Genomic DNA, 23126 nt, shown 5'->3' with positions numbered 1-23126 from the left:
TAGATGGAAAAATATGTAACCAAGAGTTTCTACTGAAGTTACCCAAATTGTGTTCCAATAAATAATTGTGATTAATGAGCATAAAACATCTTATTAATCAATGTTCTTAAGATATTTTTATAAATATTAGTCCGATTCAATAGGTTTTAGATTTACGATAAATTTTGAATATTTTTAATTAAGTTTTTATTAATTTTTTTAGTTTATTGAGTACGTTAATTTATTTTAATTGATAATTGAATTTTTTTGTTTAATGTTTTTTAATTGGGTGATGTGATTATTATTTTGTCTTGTTTTTTCATTTACCTTGATATATTATGATTAACATAAAATAATGTTAATATTAATATAAAATGATGAGTGATTTTTATTGTTTTGATTGAAAACATATTTCGTGACAAGAACACTCTTATTAATAATAGAGACAAAGGCAACTCCTTAGTCATTATAAGTGATGCCAAAGTCAATAAAAGAACATGACAATATCATTATCCAACACATTTTTAGTAAGAGTAATAAAAGTTGTAGTTTATATTAATAATAATACCATTTTATATTATTATATCTTTTTATTAATATGTGAAGACAAATAAATAAAATAATCAGTGAAATAACAATTATGTCATCCATTGTACAGAAGAATTAAATCTATTAATTTACTATTAATTTTGAACCAATAAAAACCAATTTAAAAATGATATCTTATCAAGAAAGATGAATTTCCACAATCTTTTTAATCATAATTCTTAGTTTTAAAACTAGTTTTTAACAAAACCATTTCCTGAAAATAAAGAAAAAACCTTCTATTTAAATACCAAATTGAACTTTGACAGGCTTAAGGTAAGTGAAGAGAAAGCAAAAGATGGGTGGTTTTTGTTGTTTGGTAGCATTATTGATCTCATGACCTATAGCAACTCTTGAACAAATTGATGGATACAGTTCTCAAGAGAAGCCAAAAATAAATAAATAAAAGCATGTGAGAGGGCAAGAATAATATGAAAGTATGACTTGAAAAACTATACAAAACAAGCTGGCACATGCACATGTTAGCATTTATGCTCTTTATCAAACTATATCATACATTTACTCTCTCTCTCTCTCTCTCTCTCTCTCTATATATATATATATATATATATATATATATATATATATATATATATATATATATATATATATATATAATCATCAATAGTATAATTAAATCTTTCTACTGTATCTGATTCGGAGGTATGTCAATAATAATAATGTAATATTTATCATAAGTAACTTTGTGTCCTATATATAAGCTATTCTACCTCCTCTGCACACTGTGATGTAGATATAATAATCACTTTTTTTTTTATTATTTCGCCTTCGGCTTCTCACATTTCTTTCACGTGTCATACCTGTCATTTTAAGATGTACCTTTTTTTAATGCTTAATTTTTCGTCATTTTCATTTTTCTTGAAAAGTTTCAAATTAACTTTTACTTTTATTATTTTTTATTTTCAATCCATTTTAATGTAAAAAATAAAAAATTTCACCAATTTTCAATGGGATGTTAAATTTTTTAGGGTTAAATATGCTTTTAGTCCCTGAAGTTTTACTGATTTTTGGTTTTAGTCCCTGCATGAAACATTGATAGCATTTCATCCTCTTAGTATGAAAACTCGTATTTTTAGTCCCTAAAAACAGACTCCGTTAGTTCTTTTGTGATGTGGCTAACGGCACAACCACGTAGTCTTCCACCTTCACTGACCATTGCTTGCCACGTTTAGGTTTGTTGACAATTGGATTAAAAACAAAATTATTTGCACGTGTGTCTGAGTGAAGAGATGAATTAGGGATCATTTAGGGCAAATTGGATTTGTGGAATTGGGAAAAAGTACGTTGGTAGAAACACTATTCGAACTTGAACTCGAAGGATTCTTCTCCAAGCATTGTAGGTGGTTTGTTGCGGTTATCGTTGTGGTGGTCGTGAGAGAGACATTGGGTGGTGAAAGAGACAAGGTGGTTCTTTCGCGCATTGTATCAAGGTAAGTGATCGTATTTCGTTTATCATTGTTGGGTCGATATTGTGAGTTAAGTGTTAATATGTGAATGTAGGTGTAAAAATGGTGTTCGAAGTTCGTTTGCATCACATGGGAAGGTTTGATAAGGGGCTACGATATGTTGGCGGAGAGGTACACGTGGTAGTAGGGCTTGATCCAGATCGATGGTCTTATTTTGAAGCAATTGGTATCGTTAAAGAATTTAAGTACGATGGATACTTTAAGCTATGGTGGAAGGGGTACAGGGAAATCATGATGAATAATCTGAGATTACTGAGTGATGACAGGGAAGCAATGAACTTGTCTAAGTATGCAGAGGGGACTGGGGACATGGTAGAAATATATGTTCAACATGTTCCTAGTGAGCCAGTGGAAGTTCTGTTTCTTAGTGGTGGTGAAGAGACACATGATGGAAACATGGAGGGTGTGGCTGACATTGTAGAAGAGGATGGATTGAATGTGGAACAAGGTTATCCTGCTGAGGAACATATAGATGTTCAAATAGGTCACAAAGAGGTTCAAGTAGGTGAGGAAGAGGTACAAATTGGTGAGGAAGAGGTTGAAGTTGATGAGGAAGAGGTTGTAATTGGTGATGATGAGGGTTACGATAGTGAGGAAGAGGTAGACATTGATGAGAGTGAAGAAGAAAGAATGGATAATGATGATGATGGGTTTGGTGTTGAGGATGATGTTCGCAGAAACATTAATCCAGTTTTGGAAAGGTGGAATTCAATGAAAAGAAGAAAAAAACGTGTGACTAGAAGAGGCAATGTTGGGGAAGGTTCGTTTGTAATGGATGATGAAGTTGGAGAGCATGAGATCAATGAGGAATACATAAGTGATGAGTTGGATTCGGATTTAGAAAGTGATGAGGATGGTAGCTTGAAAATGGGAAAGTTTAAAAAGTTTAGACAAGATGATATGAACAAGGATTTCAAATTCTCATTGGGGATGGAATTTTGTTCATTGAAGGATTTTAAAAATGCACTAATGGAGCATAGTGTATTAAATGGAAAAGAGATTAAGTTTGTCAAGAATGACCTCACAAGAGTAAGGGCAGAATGTAAGAAAAAATGTGGCTTTGTTATTATGGCCAACAAAGTAGGAGGGAAGGAAACATTTAGGGTGAAAACCTTAGTAGGACGACATAGGTGTGGAAGAGTTTTTGGAAACACAAGTGCAAGTGTGAATTGGATTGCCCAGGTTTTAATTGACAGGTTTGTAAATGTGGCTAGCATGATTGTCAACCAAATCATTGATGACATTAAAAAGTCATTTAGTGTGGGAATCAGTGCTTGGAAAGCTGGGAAGGCCAAACAAATTGCCTTGGATTCTTTGGTATGGGGATAGACAATATTCTCGTCTATATGATTATGTGGGGGAATTGCTAAGAGTGAAGTGTGGAACTTTTAAAATTAAAGTGAATCAACCCCAACCAAGTTTGCCACTAAGATTTGGGTCTTTTTATATGTGTTTAGAGGGGTGTAAGCAAGGTTTTTTAGGAAGTTGCAGGCCCTTCATAGGGGTGGATGGTTGTCATCTTAAGACAACATATGGTGGGCAATTGTTGGTGGCGGTTGGCCGAGACCCCAATGATCAATACTTCCCACTGGCTTTTGCAGTGGTTGAGAATGAATGCAAGGAAACTTGGAGATGGTTTTTATCACAACTTTTGGATGATATAGGTGGCACTGAATGTCAACGTTGGGTGTTTATTTCTGATCAACAAAAGGTATTTAAATTTGACTATATTGCTTTGATTATTTTCTAACACTCTCATCATTCGGTAATGATCATTATGTTTTATGTTTGATAGGGACTTATGACAGTTTTTGATNAGATGATGGATGGAGTAGAACACAGGTTGTGCTTAAGGCACTTATATAACAACTTCAAAAAACGATTTGGTGGAGGAGTACTCATTAGAGATCTCATGATGGGAGGAGCAAAGGCTACATATGAGAAGGAATGGGAAAAAAAGATGGGTGAGTTGAAAGCTGTTAACATTGATGCATATAATTGGTTGCTAGGTATTCCTACCAAGAGTTGGTGTAAACATGCCTTTAGTACCTATTGTAGATGCGATGTGTTGATAAATAACTTGAGTGAGTCCTTCAATAGTACTATACTAATAGCTAGAGACAAACCAATAATAACTATGATGGAATGGATACGAACTTACATAATGAAACGGTTTGCAACACTTAGGGAGAAAGCCATGACATATCCAGGAGTGGTAATGCCTAGACCTAGAAAAAGGCTTGATAAGGAAATAGAAAAGAGTGGTAATTGGATTCCTACATGGGCAGGGGCTGAAAATTTTGAGGTGACACACGACTTTACAATGGATAAGTTTGTTGTTGACTTAAGTAACAATTCTTGTAGTTGTTACAGTTAGGATTTAATTGGAATACCCTGTAGGCATGCTATTGCTACCATTACTTACAAAGTTCAAAGCCCTGAAGATTATGTCCATGTTTATTACAAGAAACCTGCTTATGTGACTTGTTATGCCCCTTAGATAGTTTCAATAAATGGGCAACAAATGTGGCCAACTTCTGAAAACACCCCCTTACTCCTCCCTCCCATTTACAAAACACCTCCTGGGAGGCCAAAAAAATTAAGAAGAAGAGAGGCAGATGAACCTGTGAGTCATACAAAGTTGTCCAAGAAGCATGTTATTATGAAGTGCAGCAGTTGCAAAGAGTTTGGCCACAATGTTAGATCATGTAGAAGAAAGAAGGTACAAAATTTTCCTATTACAACTTCACCTAATTATTTACACAACATGCCTTCTAATGTTGCTTACTCTTTTTGTAGAACACAAGGTGCACTTCAAGTGCTGGAGGATCTGGTAGCAGGCCCATATCTGAAGCAGAAGCACCACCATCAACTTCACATGGAGCTGTAGCTAGAGCAGCATCAAGAGCAAATAGTGGAGCATCAAGAGACCAATCTGGACCATCATTCAGTGGAGCAGCAGTTGCATCAAGAGGCCAAGTTGCAGGAAGTACAGCCTCAGGACTGGGTGCACACCATCTCGGTTCCCAAGCTAGTACCACTTGACCAAACTGCATCAAGAGACCAAGCTGCAAGAAGACCCTTTTTTAATGTATTTTGTAGTGTGTAGTATTTTGATTAAAGTGTTGTAGTTGGCAGGATGTAGGTGGCAGGGACCACTTGTATTGAATACACAATATTTTTTTTTGTGAGTGAAGGGACCACTGCTGTTTGGTACCACTTTATTCACGTGAGTATTGGGTTTGGATCCACTTTATTCCACTCTTTCATGGCAATATACTGTGTTCATCAGCTTTTTCTAAATTGATCTTGGACTGCATAATAAGGTGCATAATATGCAAATCTGCATAATTTCAGCATAAGTGGATTTTCCAAATCTACTGCATAATTTGTTGTTTTACAAATTTAAGCAAGTTTAAATTGATGTTTTAAAGGTGCTACTAGTGTTCATTTGGTCAAGACTTATCCTATATGCATATTTGCATTTCAAACCATCCAATTTTGAGTTAAATTAGGAAGTGCCAAGGTGAATTTCAGTACCAATCTATTTTTTTTTTCCTTTCACAGTTTCAACACGTTTCAAATCAGTAATTAAAGTTGTTGGCGTAATTCATTTGGAGTTAAGCCACTTCTATGCAAAGTTGAGTTTCAAACCACCAAAATCAAGCAAATTTTCTGCTGCAGTGTTCAAAACAAATCTGTTTTGATGAAATTTTTCATTAAAAACCTATTTGGCTAGCATAATCAATTGTAAAGTAAGGAAAGAAATAAATAACTTGTGCTCATCCAAAATATGTGGTATATAATATTCTTTACTGCATAAAGACTACATAACGACTGCATAATTAACAGCCACTTTTCAAAGCAACCTAAGACATACAACCTTCTACCTAAGCTCTGTCTGACTTTCACATTACTTCTCCTTCACTTAATCCTTCATGCTATCAACATCTCAATTACAATTCATCTTCAGTGAAAACATAATACAAAAGAAAATGGTTAATGCACATGACAACACAAACAAGTACAACATCATTTTCCCATATTTCTTCTCTTCTTGCAATTTCCTTTTCAGCTTCTCTATCTTCTTCTTTTGATCCAGGACAACTATATCATTTTCCAAACACAGATCAACTCCTTCACGTTTGCCTTGAATTTCAGAAACTTCTTCATGTCATTCGAAGTAATTACAAGTTGAATTACTCTGCAATCAAAATAACACATCATCAATAGAAAGTTCAGGAAATGAACTCAAAGATTTAGTTACTTACTGCCCAATTTCTACATCTATAGAATAGTCTTCCTTTGTTCTTGGCAGTAATTGCTTTCATAAGCAATAATGTCTCACCACAACCACACATTTTAGATGGTAACCGTGAAGATGATCCACAGCTTTGAGACTTGGCTGAACCAATTGTCCTTCGCGTCAAACCATTTCCTCCACTCTCACCTTTCATTTCACTACAAGAAGCAAATACCTTCATCACCTTTCCTGCCAACCCAAACCCTAAATCCCCAATCCTTAAAATCAAAGGATTAACAGCAAAACAATTATTAGCTTACCTCTTGAACAAGACTATCTCCCACTTGAACAAGCCTATCTCTCTCTTGAACAACACGAGCTTGAACAAGACTATCCCCCAACTCAGATCACGAACAACAACCCCAAGGTGTCTTAAAATATGGTTTATAAAAGATTAAGTCACCAACACACGTGCTACAATGTTAATCTTATTCCAAATGCTAAAAAACACCAACGTGGAAGGCAATGGTCAGTGAAGGTGGAAGACTAAGTGGCTGTGCCGTTAGCCACATCACAAAAAAACTAACGGAGTCTGTTTTTAAGGACTAAAAATACGAGTTTTCATACTAAGAGGATGAAATGCTATCAATGTTTCATGCAGGGACTAAAACAAAAAATTAGTAAAACTTTAAGGACTAAAAGCATATTTAACCCAATTTTTTATGAGAAAAAAAAAGTTTGACAAGTTAAACTATAAAATATAATTTATTTTTAATTGGTAGACCAATCCAACTCAATCAGTTTTTAACATATTTATATAGGTCAAAATTAAAGAGATTAGGTTAGTATGTTCTATCAATTCTATAATAATAAAATTCTTTAACACGTAAGTGTAATAATTATTTTAATTTATTTAATTAAAAATATTCATTAATTAGTTAAAAACTAAGAAAATATTTATATCATTAAGTATATTTTTAATATATTTATGTGCGTATAAGTATTTTTTTAAAAATAGGATTAAAAAAAGTCACATGCTTCTTTCCACTTATGACAAAATAAGTAATAACTTTTTTCTCTTTTTATTTTCTGTTTTTACCGATTCGGACTAAAAACGGGTGAAACTCATCTATTTATTTGTATTTAAATAAAATTGAAAAAAAAAGAAAAGAAATAATTTAACTAAGTAAAAGAAATTGCATCACTTACATAAAATTAAAAAAAAAATATAATGACATATACTTTTTTCAAAAATAGAAAAATATAACCATCAAGAAATGTTAAAAAATAAATAGTCACTAGTGCAAAAACGTTGTTTAACGTCACCCATCAGATGTCGGTTTCGTAAAAAATCGACGTCTATTATTGCACGGTGACATTATCGTAGATATATTGGTAAACTAGACGTCAGTTTCGATGTTAGGCGACGTCTATGACATCATAGACGTCGCACCTGCCTCAAACCGACGTCAAATTGCCTGAGGTATGTGATAAGACAGACAATTCGACGTCGGCTAGAAAAGGGCACCGACGTTCTAGTCTCTGACAGGAAATCAAACGTCAAACTGTTCAGCTCTAGACGTGGAATAGACGTCGGATCCCCTGAACAAGCGACGTCGACTAGGCTACAATTAATGTTGTTCACCAAATTCCCAGGCGCTTAGACGTCACGTAGTCAAACGACGACGTCTAAGGCCTATCTGGAAGGCGGGAAGACAAAAATCCTTCAATTTAGACGTTGGTTCTGAACGTAAGCGACGTCTACGTTCCTGTAATTGATTATTTTCACCAAATTCGAGGGTTTTAGACGTCGGCTAGGAGGGGCACCGACGTGAACTACCCTGACAGGAAATCAAGCGTCAATCTTTTCAGCTTCTTTAAGAAGAATAGACGTCGGATCCCGATTAAACACTGACGTCTATAGACGTCGGTTTCTGGCGCAACCGACGCCCAATTTATTTTAAATAAATTGTAGACCCTTCTAACCACTCAGTTTCTGATCGCGTCTTCATCTCTTCTCCTTTTTCTCTGTTTCTCCTCTTCTTTTACTCCTTTGCGCACCTCTACTTTTTATCTCTTCTGGCATTGCATTGTATTTTCTCATAACGTCATTGTCTTCGTCCTCTCCTTTTTCTCTCTTCATCTTAGGTGCGTGGTTTTTCTTATGCTTACCTTTTAAACTGTCTTTAGTTTTTTTATCGATTATCTTGTCGTTCAACTGATTAAAATTTGCCTTTTTGTGTTGTGTTTTAATGCAGTTTTGATCCACTCTTTGGGTAACATAGTGCAACATTCTCCCTTTGCTAGTTTCCTCACTAAAAGAGTGGCGATCTTTTGAGTTTTCTAGTTCTTCTGACCCAAAATGGAACTTGGGTCCTTGTATACTTCTCGGCACCGTAATTTTTTTCTGTTGCGGTTAAATAATTGGAAGTAGCCATGGACCCAGGTTCGGTTTTGGGTTGAAAGCACTAGAAGATTCAAAAGACGCAAGCTTTTTTTGTGGGGAAACTAGCGAGAGGAGAGTGTTACACAATGCTACCGAAAGCCTGGATCAAAACTGCACTAAAACACAAAGTCATTGTTAGACGTCTGTTAAAGCCATGTCCGACATCTATAACAACATAGACGTCGGTTGGTGTCATTTTAAACCTCTTTTGTATATTCATGTTGACGTCGGTTTAATCATAGGTGGACGTCTATATAAAGTAATTAGACGTCGGTGTGAGTATAAGCAGACGTCTATATAGATGTCAGTGGATATCGTTAACTGATGTTTATATGGACGTCGGTTCTGACGAATTTTGACGTCCCATAGACGTCACCCGTATAGACATCAGCTGTGAAAGTGATGTTAAAAACCCAAATTAACCGAAGTTAAACAGCGTTTTTACACTAGTGAGTGTTTTTTCTTTTGATTTTGGTATTAATATCAAAAAGAAAAGAAGGTTGATGGGATGAATTACATGCTCCTTTTGTAATAACAAATGAAAAGAAAGTAATAAAGTGAAGTCTTCCAATGTAGAATCTCTTTTCACAATTCTCTCACTTCAAAATTTTATTAAAATAACTAAATCTTCAAACTATTATTTGCCTTTTTTGATGTACGATAGTAAGATCAACATGATATAAATGATTAATGTTGAATGATTTTATTATCACATTGTTAATTTTTTTTTTATGTGAATATTTCATGTTTCAACACCCTTATTTCTTCAACTACCTCTCGAATAAGTGGTATGGCATGTCTATAATAAGCAATTAACTATCCTCACACCAAGAAGTAATTTACTAAATAACTGAATTAAATCAATAACAATTAAACAACATTAGTCTACTTTTATATAATTGTTTATACTCTTAAAAACAAAACAAAAAAAATATCATAATTTTATAATCACAAATACCAAAAATAGAAAACTAAACTAAAAATACCTTAAAATGATAACGTTATTCGAAACAGCTCAAAGCATCCTAAAATTATGATTTAAATAGAAGCATAAAAAAGCAAAATTTAACTAAACTTTGCTTTATTTTCCCCAAAGTAGCTTCTCTGGAATTGTCATGCCACCAAACTATGATACTATTTGTTTACTTACTTACCTGTTTGTTTATTAATTGGTTTTGAAAACAACATAAAAAGTGACATGCGAAGAACAGAAGCAAGGAATTGAAATGGAAAATCATGGTGGGAAGAAGAGAGTGGTGGTCGTAGGAGGGGGTATTGCGGGTTCTCTCGTCGCTAAATCTCTCCAATTCACTGCCCATGTTACCCTCATTGATCCGTAATTAAAACATTTTCTGCTACACTTTCTTTTCCCTCTTCAATGATTATGTTTAATTATTCAAGTTAATTTTCTTAATTCCAATTTAACTAGTTGAGACACCCAATTTTTTTGTATTAATCCATAAGGTTAATGGGCTGTTTTCTTTTTCTTTTTCTCCCTCTACGTGAGTTGGTCAAGAGAATGTCTGTAATTCAAAAGGGGCATTTTATACCCTTGTCAATTTTTGAAATTTTTGTAGCATTTTGAAACTTCCCAAATTTTCAAGTTTCAATTTTGTTGATGAAAATTGTGTTTGTCATTTTTCCCCAAACACTGCATTGGCATTTTAAGTGTTTAATTTTTCATGCGCACGGATGTTGTTGTTCAACTTGTCAATGTGAGTTTCCTTTTTTTCTGATTGAATGCAGGAAGGAATATTTTGAGATTACATGGGCAAGTTTGAGATCAATGGTTGAGCCTTCTTTTGCAGAGAGATCCGTGATCAATCATAAAGATTACCTTGTCCATGGCAATATCATTACGTCCAGTGCCGTCAATGTTACAGAAACTGATGTGATCACAGCCGATGGCCATAAAATTGCCTTTGACTATCTTGTTATTGCCACTGGCCATGCAGATGACGTCCCCAAAAGTAGGAGGGACAGACTTCATCAGTTCGTAGAAGGTGAGTTTGAACTTTGAACATCTATCTATGATAATCACTTCAAAATACTTAGAAAACATACTATGAATTTACTCTCTAACTTATTTAGAACTAGTTGATCCTACATGTGTAATAAAAATGAGATTTTAGTGTTGCTGGTATTGGAATAATCTGAGAGGAGAATAGGTTATTACATGACAAGAAAACGAAGCATTATATGCTCATTAAGAGAAACAAAACAAAGGATCAGGAAGTTCTGGAAGAACCGGAAGAAATAGTAGAAGCACAGAACACATAATAACAGACTAAATGCTGACTGTGTTGTTACTTATTATCTTCGTCAAAGGAGTTTTTTCATGCTATCAGGGATTATATTGTTTCTTTTGGCTCATTTGGCCATAATGTTATTGTGAATTTATTCTGTTTTGTCGAATAGTTTCAGTTAATAGTGTAATGAATTATTGTAGTCAGTATATTTGAGTTATGAAGTTCCTTTTCTCTGGCAGACAATGAAAGGATAAGATCTGCTCGTTCCATTATGATTGTTGGAGGAGGTCCTACTGGTGTGGAACTTGCTGCAGAGATAGCTGTTGATTTTCCACATAAGAAGATCACGATAGTGCACAAAGGACCTAGGCTACTGGATTTCGTAGGGACAAAAGCTGCGGATAAGACTCTAAAATGGTTGGAATCAAGGAATATAGTGGTGAAACTAGAGCAATCAATTGACTTGAAGGAATTATCATATGAAAACAAGACATATCGAACTTCAAATGGAGAGACCTTTGAGGCAGATTGTTATTTCTTATGTTTAGGGAAACCACTTGCATCAGCATGGCTTGAGGACACTATGTTGAAGCATGACATGAATGAGGAAGGAAGGATTAAGGTAGATGAAAAGTTGAGAGTCATTGGTAGGAGAAACATTTTTGCAATTGGAGACATTACAGATGTTCCAGTAAGTACTTGCTATAAGTATAAGCTTTTCACAATCACATAATTTCGTATGTATAACTTACCTAGTCTTTTGCTGCTCACATGATTTTCAGATTTTTTTTTCATTAGAGAAAAAGTTCATGTTTTGTTTCCTGGGTTTGGCCAATTTAGTGTATCCTAACTAGTAATGAAAATAACTATGCAAAAATGAATGAGTATATTGCTTGTATGCTCATGAACTAGTATTTCTCCAATTCTATTACAGGAATCTGTTTCATTTCAGAATTTGGATTCTCTGCTGGATTTTTGTTATTCTTCTATTATGTCTGATTTTGATGTTTTAAAATATATTAAAAAGACTTTTAATATAGCATCATCAGTGTATTTTTAATGCTTGGCAGAGGACAATGACAAAAAATTCAATAGAGAATCTGAACTCTTCATTACATCATTGTACTACAATTCACTGCCTATCCACGAGTTTCATTATTGTTCTTTAGGTGATTTTCTTGAATAGAAGTGTCCTAAATCCTTGAATTCAAGGCCTAAAGTTACTTTCAATGCATGATTTCCTATAGTTTTATGTAATTGCATAAATTAGGCTGTTCACAAACCATCTGATAGGAAATAAGTTTGTAATGGAAATGTATACAACAGGAAATCAAGCAAGGATTTGCAGCACAACAGCATGCAGAAGTGGTTGTGAAGAACTTGAAGGTGATGATAGATGGAGGAAGAGATTGTAGTCAATGTAGGATGGAAAATTACAAGCCACAGATGCCAATGGCAATCGTTTCACTTGGGAGGAAAGATGCTGTGGCACAACTACCATTAATGACAGTCATTGGAAGAGTTCCTGGGTACATCAAATCTGGAGATTTATTTGTTGGTAGAACAAGGAGACAAATGGGACTAGATCCTCATACTGTGCATGCTTGATTCCATGTAATGCATTATGTGTACACAAACTACAAAACCAAACATTGTTTCATACTTTACATGTTATATTGATGTATTCTGGTATATGATGTTTGTTCGTACATATAATATAAAGAAATGGAGCGAGCATACTAGAGAATCAAATCTTCTGATATGGTGTTCCTTACTACCTTAACCCTTCTCATTTTTTCTGCACTATATTCTCAGAGTCAACAACATCTGTGTGAAGATGAATCAATGTTTTACATTTCAGAAGAAAGACAGATCAAGAAAGGCATGTGATATGAAAAGTGAAAAACTTATACTCTCAGAAGTGTATTGCTGTATAAAGCATAAGTTTGACTGAAAATTAATACAAAATAAAACCTTGTGGCATGTTTATGTTGAAAAAAACAGTGTTTATCTTTACGTAAAAGAAATTCGAAATGAATATCATTAATTAAAATACCAAAAATATAATAAATCTTTAATTTATTAAAAAGAGAGGTAAGCCCAGTTTTAAATTTGATACGCTCAGTATTGTAGTCACAAGAATCAATTGAAATCAGCTTTAACTTTCAAATTAAGATGAACTAAGTATATTCTAAAAAAAATGGCAACTTTCCTTTCGTATATTTAATCATCAATTATGATTAATTTTAAATGATTTATTTATTTATTTATTTATTACACATTGTTATCTCAGTCTTTAATATTTGAGTCAATTGTTAACATAATAAAAAAAAATCAATAGTGAATGAAATTTTATATTTTGCTTATATGCTCATTATTAAATATTTATGTTCGTATATTTTACGTATATAAAATTGAATTTTTTGTATATATAATTTTAAATTTATATGTATCGACATTTTTTTTATAGATTAATACTGATACAATTAACATTTTAAAATATATAATTATAAATATTTGGTGTAAACTTTTAATAGAAAATCTAAATATATTCTTTAGATTATTTTTTAAAATATTTATCCTTTTGTCATGTTTTTAGTTTCTTCCTATGTTCATTGCATTTGATTTAATTTACTTTTTTATTTTTTGCTTTTTAATTTATTTCTAAAATTTATTTATTTTGTTTATATTTTTTATTTTCTTAATTTCGTGAGTTAAATTTATATTTGTTGCATATTTATTTTGAATATAAAATTATTAATAAATTGATTAAAAGTTTTCTAGAAATTTGGATAAATTGTAATGATACATAAATAATTAAGTTTTTATTTATTCAAAATAAAAAAGAATTTTCATAGTGAAAATAATTAAAAGATTTATTCCCAGCTTTGTCCCTTTTAATCTCATGTTTTTGTAAAATTGATTTGGATATAGGTCACGATTATCACCAAATTAAAAATATTAAGAACATAATTAAATATATTTTTAGTTTTCTAAATTTGAACACAAAATTAAAATTTGTTTACATTTACAATTTTGATGCATTTTAATCTTTAAATTTTAAAATAAATTAATATAATTCTTTAATTTTAATTATTTTAATTTGTTTATATATCAAACATAGTTAAGTTGATATTGAATTTAATTGTTTTAATTTTTTTATACGTGAAACATAGTTTAAATTGGTATTGAAGTGAGAATATTTCAAATAGAATGAATCACTTAAATGTTAATATAAAATGTATTTTGTAAGATTCATTAAAAATATCTATTTTAATAAATTGTAGTAAATTTTAGTATTATTATAATAATTTTAATGAATAGAAAATATAATTAAGGTTAGAAAAATTTAAATTTATGATAGAAAATTTTAATAATTTTAGAAAGAGGGGTTTAAAATTTTGAGAACTTATTTTAGAAGGTTTTGTTAAAAAAAATGAATAGTAAAAAGTAAATAGTGAAAACGAAAAAAAAATAAAAATAAAAATAATGAGAGGATAAGAATATCTGAGTTGCATGATTAAGAAAGGATAAGATTTGCAAGTGGTGATTAAAATATTAATAAAATAATATTAAAAAAAATTGAATAGTAAAATTTTTGGACTATAAATAGCCATGCGATGGGAGCTTATTCTGCACAAAGAGAGGAAGAATCAAGTGAGAAATCTTGAAAAAAAAAAAATAGAGAAGAAAAGAGTGGGGAAGAAAATCTTAGAAGAGTAGAGGTTCTGAAGGATTTTCGGGAGAACAACTTCTGAGTAGAAAACTAAGTCTGGAAAAGAGGTAAGGGGAGCTAACCTTTCTAAGTTTTTTTTTTTTTTATATTATAAAATATTTTTTATAACTATTTATGAATTGAAATTTTGTGCAATTACTGTTAATGAAAAACCTATGTGCTTGTTATATAACTATTTGAATTTCTGCGTTAATATTATATGCTGTTATTTTGAATATGTGAATAAGAAAATTGTTAATAACAAGTTGAGGAACACTTTGACTAAGGAAAGACCTGGTACTTAAGTTGTCCATTGTGACACATCTCTCTTTTCTGGAAGTCTACTCGATGTGTTTTTAACTAATTCTTATCAAACATATTATGTGCAGTTAAATTATTTTGTGATATATTCAATTTGTATGATTTTTGGGGATGAATGGACTTTATGATGTTTGTATGAATTATTGAGTGTATATCCTTTTTCTATTACATCTATCTGGAAGGATAAGAAGATGTCTAACTAGCTTTGCCAGATTCAACTTCTTGGTTTCCTAGAACGTTTATATTAAAATTATTTTTTTATGGTAGCTTACCATTACTTCTTGTGGTGTACGTATTATATTATGTTGGATGTGAAATTTATGTAATTGAGCGTAATGGGAATGTGGTAGAGAGTGAGAAATCCTTACCGAAGATCCATCTTGAGAAGTTGGACAGAGTAGGAAGGATGTAGCTTCAGTGGTTGTAATTATATATGAAGATCCAGTTTGAGGGGACATAGTAGGATATGATAATTGAGCTAGCAAGTAGGTGCATCCATATCCGAAGATCCACTTTGGGGGACAAAGTAGGATATGATGTATCTGATGCAAGCGTAGAACATGTTTAGAGTTCGATATTCATGCGATTATTTGATTGGGTTGAGTTTATGATGATCATGGTGTGTTTATTGTATTATTAAGATTTTGACTTATAAGTTAGAAATTATGTTATTAATTTAAATATATCATGTTATTTTGTTACAATAGCTCACCCTTGCTTTATCTGTTGTTGGTGGTTACTGTTGTGTTGTGTGTTTTCTCTCGGCGATGATCATCTAGTGGGTGTGAGTAGAAAGTGGTGAGAAGCTGGTGGAACAGGCGTTAGATGGAGGAGCGACTAGTGTTTAGCTCTTATGAATGATATCCTTGTTTTAATCGTTTTAAGTTTGGATTGTATTAAGTTTAAAATTTGAGTGATGGTTTGTATATTGAGGAAAACTTTTATTCCTCGTTTCTGTCACACCCCATTTAATACCCCTCTTTAGTGGGGTACACTTGTCAAAAACCCTTCCAGATTCCCCGTGATGGTGGGAGACAAAACCTTGCAGTGCATTTAATTCCCCGCCCATCGTGATCCGTGCGGTAGCAGAGAGAATGTGAGTTTCTAGAAAGTGGAAGCCAAGTGGCAAGCAGGGAGTGGACCGAACGTTTTAGTGGAGGTAGTATTTAAAGTGGAAATTTAAATCTGGTGCCACTTTCTGCATGCAACCCTTCCTCTTCATCTTCCAGAAACTCCATTTGCTCCTCCTTCTCTCCAAACCTCCAAACTTCTCTTTAAGATTTTAACCCTCTTTTCTCCTCCGATCCTACTCCTCCTTTCAGATTAATTACTCCCGGCGTCAAGACCTTCATTTTACACCGATCAGATTTCCATTCTGAACCGGTAAGTGTTTCTGATTCTTTAAGTTTCTTTGTCTTCTTGCATGCACGCCCATGATAACGGTAATTTTTACCATTATCTATGGTGCATTTTTCATGCCAAATCAACACTCCTGAAGCTTTAAACATGCTTGATCCTCTTCTTTATCCAACTTTGTGAATAAACTTAGCTTAGGTTACACACTTTAGTTTTCATCTCTTTTCCTCAAATTTTGTAGGAACTTTGAGTACTTTGGAAAGACATTCAAGTTATAAAGAGTGGAGAACCAAGGGAGGACCACAAAGAAGAAGTCCACAAGAAGCTCACCAAGACTGGCGCTGGGCGTGAAAACTGACTGTTTCCAGCAAGATTTCACGCTGGGCGCCACTTTCTCACGCTGGGCGTGAAAATCCACTGTTTCCAGGGGTGTTTCACGCTGGGCACCACTTTAATGGCGCTGGGCGCGAGTTGTCTGATGTGACACCCTACCCTATAAAAGACACACAGTTTTCGAGGGTTAGGATCTTCTTGGCGGCTGAGACCTGGGGAAACGTTCTTGCACCTCTTGGAGCTAGTTCTGGACAGTGGGAGCTCTCCTCTCCTTCTCCTTGAGTCTCTTCTTCACCAGTTTCATTCCATTGTAAGCTCAAGCTCTCCATTAATGGAGAGCTAAGTTCATTCTTGTTGGAGAGTGATGTAAACTAAGAACTTCTTGTAAATGCACTTGTTCTTAAATGAAAAATGCTTCATTCATTGCTTGTTGGTGTTTTTGTCTTTTACTTAATGCTAGTTATGACTTGATCAACCATAGCTTGATTGTGGGGTCTACTTAAGGTTGGGAAACATTGGGTGAACCTTGAACTAGACTAAACACCTAAGGGAAATAGTGTCTAGGGATAGAGCTAGGACCTTTAGTTGTCATAAACTTCTTTTCATAATGCGGGTGAGTTTGTTGGATTACCAAGGGATTGGGATGTAACAAATGAACCTAGGCAATCTCACCAAGGGATTGGGTTTTAGTGATTTAGCTAGTTGACAAGAACAAGTAATTGATGAAGGATAGTGTAGTGCATTTGCATAGGAAGGAATTAGTTGAAATCATTCTCCAACATGTTCATTCCACATTAGTATCAATCATCTCATTTTCACTTGTTTTAGCCCCAAGTAGCTCAAACTTTTACTTATGCATAACTTTTACTTTCATTGCACAATATCAAACAAAAATGGAATCATTCTTTAGTTTAAATTAGTTAGTAATTATACGATAGTAGAGTAATAACGAAGTCTCTTGGGAAACGATATCCGGTCTCACCGGTATTACTACTTGAGCGATTTGGTGCACTTGCCAAAGTCTCAACAACCCACTTTTAAGCTTGCATGTGGTTGTTAAGCCGTTTCTCTGAACCTGTTACCTCGTATTCAAACCTTAGATCTTGAAAAACTATAGAAGTAGTTGATGTCAAGAACCTTAAAAGTCTAGCGGGAATTAGAGGTAAGGGAAGCTTATAAGATTTAATTATGATTTCTTTGTATGGTTTGGATGCATGATTTAATGTATGTTTGATGATTTAAATGGTATGATGAAATATTGTATGTTGCTGCATGAAATTGTTTGATATTGGTTAGGAACTTAGCGTGAATGTATTTAACTTAGAGAAATTTTGAAATATGTGATCTAAGGTCATTAGGACCGTTCCGTCCTCCCCCTTTTAAACCGTTCGGTCTTGACTGAAGTCAGTTGATGACCGATTGACCTTGTGAAGTTCATATTGCTTTATTACCTATCTTGCTTAACTTAGTCTTTTGATAGTTAAATTGAATCTTTCCCCCTCGGTTTTAGTATACATGATATGGTTAAGAACGTCCGGTCATAAACCAAGCGTTCGGTCATACAAGTGTTCAGTATTAGACTGACACTTAACTTATGAAACATTCGGTTTCAAGTTTCTATCAATTATCTAAAGAACGTTCGGTCATACACTGAACGTTCGGTTTTATATTGATAATGTTTATTGAAAGTACTCGGTCATAAATCAAGTGCTCGGCCTGAGAAGGTATTCGGTCTTAAACTGAGTACTCGGTTTCATATTAATTGTCTTTATTATAATAACGTTCGATCTTACACATATGATATTTATGTTTGAGTATTCGGTCATAGACTAAGTACTCGGTTTGATGTTAACTATCCTTCTTGGGTAAAACGTTCGGTCATGTGAAGCACTCAGTCATAGATCTAGTGCTCGGTCTTACTAAATACTTAAGTAATAAACTAGTATTTGCTTTGATTTAAAATACTCGGTCTTACACTCAGTACTCAGTCTTGAAGTGTTCGGTCATAGACTAGCCTTCGGTTATTTTAGTGCTCGGTCTTACACCAGCACCTAATCCTTACCGTACTCAGTTCATAATATTTTGTATTTGTGAAAGTGTTCGGTCTTACACTGACACTTGTTTCCCAAAGAGTGTTCGGTCTTGAACTGACATTCGGTCTATTGAAGAGAACTCTTTTACTCCAAAAACATTCGGTCTGATTGATATAGTATTCGGTCTTACTAAAGTTTTATTCAGCTATTGAGCGTTCGGTTATCTTCATAAATCTTTTATAAGTTCTGGTTGCTTTGGATAGTTCTCGGGTTTTCTCAGTTGTTGACCGTTCGGTCACCTATTGTAGTCTTTCTTTGATACTCCACTTTCTTCGGCGTTAGACCGTTCGGTCACCTATTGAAGTTTTCTTGGTATTCCGTTTTCTTTCTGTGTTAGACCATTTGGCTAAGTATTAAAGTCTTCCCTACTACTTCATTTCCTTTCTTCGTGTTAGACCATTTGGTCATTTCCGTAACTTGGTTTATTGTGGTGAATGTGATGATGTGAGTTCGGATTGAAATTAGTTAAGTAAGAGAATTCCACTAGAGGAATATCTCATGGTTGATGATGGTTGGTAAAGTATGAACATGGAGAAGACTCTGCTGTCGTCCTGATCCTGATATTCTGTGATGACGCTTTCTCATGTAGAGAAAGGTTATTCATGCGTGGGAATGGCAGGAGGTCCGCGATCATAAGATCAGATGATCGTTGTAGGACTAACCTCGGGTGACAGCTGATAGTTCAGGCAGCTACTACACCACACCGGGTGCTAGGGACGTCGAGCTACATGTTCATACAGTCCGAACAGTGTCTAATGGTCGGTTATGATAGTTAAACGTTTGGTTTATATAGATATGAATGGATTGAGGTATGTATTGTTCTGTTTGCATGTATATATATAATTGGAAATGATTAATTAAATTTATATATAAGCTTACCCTTATCTGTTTTGTCTTGTCTATGTTGTCGTTCGGTATCTGACCGTCCAGTTTGTTCTCTTCACTGCGATGATCATCCATTGAATGTGAGCAGAAGGCGTGATTGAAGATACGTTGGAGGATGCTTTACAGGCCGCTCAGCCCGAGGATAGTGTAGGACCGTCCGGTCCTTAGCATAGATTTTAGTTACCCCTCTTATGTATAGAACCGTTTGGTCTGCCTTACCCTTTTGTAGGACCGTTCGGTATATATTTTGTATTAGGCCGTTCAGTATTATTATGTAAACCATTCGGTCTATCTTTTTGGTACATTCTGTTCTTTTAAAAGGTTAAAATTCTATGAGAAGATTATGTTCCTTTTCTCCTTGCTTATTCAATCATCACTGTTCTCCTTTATTATTTAAGTTAACTCCTAGAATAAATGATAACTTTTGTTCTATATTTATTGGGATGTTACAGTTTCTATGACTGTTCTATTATATCAAGAATGTAATGACTATATTATAGTTTAATACTATAATTATTGGGATGTTACATATTTAATACGTCAAAAAATTTAATATAATAAAATTAAAATATTTTTTTTAAAAAAAATAAGAATCAAAATATATTAGAGTTTTAAAATAAATTTTATTTTTGTATTAAAATTTAGAGACTACAAAAACATTTAAATTTAAGAAATTATAAGACTTTGGTTTATCAGGAAGAGGATCACAGTAACACTTTTTTTTTTGCCTTTAATTTTTATAATATATTCTCATTACCCAAATTACTAATAAAGCTTTTTTATATGTAAGAAACAAGTTTATATATATATATATATATATATATATATATATATATATATATTATGAATTAATGATATTGGTTGTTAGGAAGTCATATCATGGGGTGGGTTTACCAATTCATTTAGGGTGTGTTTACTTGGGGGAGAGTGATTGGGGGAGAGTGATTGAGTGGATTTGAGGAGATTTGAGGGTGATTTTGTTTTGTGTTTATTTGAGTGGATTTGAAGGTAATTGAGAATGATTTTGGGGGTGAAATTTATGAAAGTTAGTGTAGGATTTGATTGATGTGACAGTTTTAAAAAAAAAATTAATTGGTAGAAATTNAAGATTACCAAAATGCCCCTACGTATTAAAGTAATATAAAATTATATTTGTTAATGTTATATTTAATTGTAAAAATGTTTATTAAGAGTTAAAAATTTGGAATAATTATTATAAATAATTATTAAAAAAAATTGTAATAATTTAATTAAATAATACTTGAGTGAAATGATNATAATAAAACGTGCTTGAAACAACAAATAAAGTTAACAAATTTTGGTAAAAAGGACTAAAACCAGAGTTTTCTAAAGTTGAAGGACTAAATTGTACCATAGTTTGAAAATGGACTAAAACCAAAATCGCCTCAAAGTATAGGGACTAAAAACATATTTAACCCTAAATTTTATTTTATTCGTTACATAAATTTAACGCGGAAAGTTTCACAAAGAAATAAAAAACACAAACATATTATTAATTAAAATTAGCAAGGTGTAACCCGAGTAAGACCATCATTCCGAAAGAAAGCTATATACTTTTACTATGAAACATTTATTCATGTTATATCTATTTTAGTTAAAAGAGATTTTTCATATAATAAAAGGAGTATACTTTTAGTTTTTTTATGGTCTGTTCGCTTGAAAGGAAAGGAGAGGAATTTACTGGTTGAGCATATAGAAAAAACAGATTATGTGTGTTTAGAAAAAAGAGGAATTAAGAGATGTTCTCTATTTTTAATCATCCCACATATGCAATGATTTGCAAGGAATCAGAGCAAATTTTCTTTTTTATCCTTATTGTATTTTATATTTTTCATACTTTTTCTCTTATTTTAATAATTATAATAATGATTATTATTATTATTATTTTACTAATTTATAATCTTTTACATTTTTAAAATTTAATTTAATAATTAATTTTAATTTTTATTCTTTATAAACATTTCTACAATTAAATATAATTTTAATAACTATCATTTTATATTAATTTAATAACTAGGGACATTTTGGTAATCTTTTATTTTTAACAATTAAACAAATTTTTTTTAACTGTCACATCAATCAAATCCTACACTAATTCTTACAAACTTTACCTCTAAATCCATTCTCTATTACCTTCAAATCTATTCAAATAAACACAAAAAAAAAAAATCACCCTCAAATCTCCTCAAATTCACTCAATCACTCTCCCCCATTCACTTCAAGTGAACACACCCTTAAGGTGTGTTTACTTGGGGGTAATTGGGGGAGAGTGATTGAGTGAATTTGAGGGGATTTGATGGTGATTTTTTTTGTGTTTATTTGAGTGGATTTGAAAGTGATTGAGAGTGATTTTGGGGGTGAAATTTATGAAAATTAGTGTAGGAGTTGATTGATGTGACAGTTTTAAAAAATTTGTTTAATTGGTAGAAATTAAAGATTACCAAAATACCCTTAAGTATTAAAGTAATATAAAATTATATTTGTTAATGTTATATTTAATTGTAAAAATGTTTGTTAAGAGTTAAAAATTTGGAATAATTATTAAAAATAATTATTAAAGATAATTGTAATAATTTAATTAAATTATACTTTAGTGAAATGATTTCTTTTTTTAATTTAGTACTTGTTTGTGATATAATTTTTTTTAAGTAGTATAAATTGATTTGTTACGGAATTGAGATTTATTAATTTTGTAGATTGCCGATAATGAACCGAAGTTATAATTATCTATTACATGAAATAACAAGTTCAAACATAATAATATACAAATATATTTGTCATACATCATCATGCAATACAATGAAGTCAAAGTGAGGAACTTAATCATCTAAATGGTGAAGAATTAAGTTAACATTTTGATTCAGCTGAGCAAACTGTCGGTTCATGTCTAGAGAAAGGTTTGCCAAATTATCTTCAATACGCTGAACCCGCCCCTGCATTTGTTGCATACCCTGCATTCTGTGTTGCAAGTCTTGTACCCCCTCCCATATTTGAGTCATCATATTAGGATTTGAAAGATCTGGAGGAGGTTGCATAGGGTTGTCATCATGTTGTGGTTGTTCTTCTTCTTCATCATCGCCGACATCATGTTGCCAAACTCCGTTGACATTAACTATATTCAACCTCTTCAAGGAATTAATTGAAAAATGATGTCTGCTCCCAATATGAGTGTTGGCATCGTCATCTACATGCACTCCACAATATTGCATGATTTGGGTGATCAATACACCATATGGTAGGGGTGCGTCACTGCCNTTACATTTGAGCATATGTTGCATGATGTGATGAGGCCAATTGATAGGTATATTATTTTTAAGCACCCATATCATAAAGATATCCTCATGCAAAGCCCTTGCAAAATTTGCAGGTCGGGGACATAACATGTGGACAATAACATAATGTAGAAGTCTATC

The 23126-nt window shown here is 32.8% G+C and overlaps 1 protein-coding gene across 1 annotated transcript; it reads left to right on the top strand.

Moving 5' to 3' along the window:
• The first annotated feature begins 9843 nt into the window (after positions 1-9843).
• On the top strand, positions 9844-12747 carry LOC106755751 (apoptosis-inducing factor homolog A). The gene is made up of 4 exons (XM_014637962.2): positions 9844-10076; positions 10487-10743; positions 11229-11680; positions 12316-12747. Exons 1-4 carry the CDS (start codon positions 9967-9969, stop codon positions 12595-12597), a joined length of 1101 nt encoding a protein of 366 aa, XP_014493448.1. The 5' UTR covers positions 9844-9966; the 3' UTR covers positions 12598-12747.
• Positions 12748-23126: the final 10379 nt, after the last annotated feature.

The sequence above is a fragment of the Vigna radiata genome, chromosome 2 (assembly GCF_000741045.1).
Source record: "Vigna radiata var. radiata cultivar VC1973A chromosome 2, Vradiata_ver6, whole genome shotgun sequence".
NCBI lineage: Eukaryota > Viridiplantae > Streptophyta > Magnoliopsida > Fabales > Fabaceae > Vigna > Vigna radiata.
Note: the sequence above shows the minus strand (reverse complement) of the source record. Positions and strands in the feature narration are given on the sequence as shown.

What these genes read in the sequence shown, in the direction of transcription:
- LOC106755751 (XM_014637962.2), top strand. Translation starts at nt 9,967, where the DNA reads ATGGAAAATCATGGTGGGAAGAAGAGAGTGGTGGTCGTAGGAGGGGGT. An exon ending in CATGTTACCCTCATTGATCC is followed by an intron (nt 10,077 to 10,486) that starts GTAATTAAAACA and finishes GATTGAATGCAG; the next exon opens with GAAGGAATATTTTGAGATTA. An exon ending in ACTTCATCAGTTCGTAGAAG is followed by an intron (nt 10,744 to 11,228) that starts GTGAGTTTGAAC and finishes TTTCTCTGGCAG; the next exon opens with ACAATGAAAGGATAAGATCT.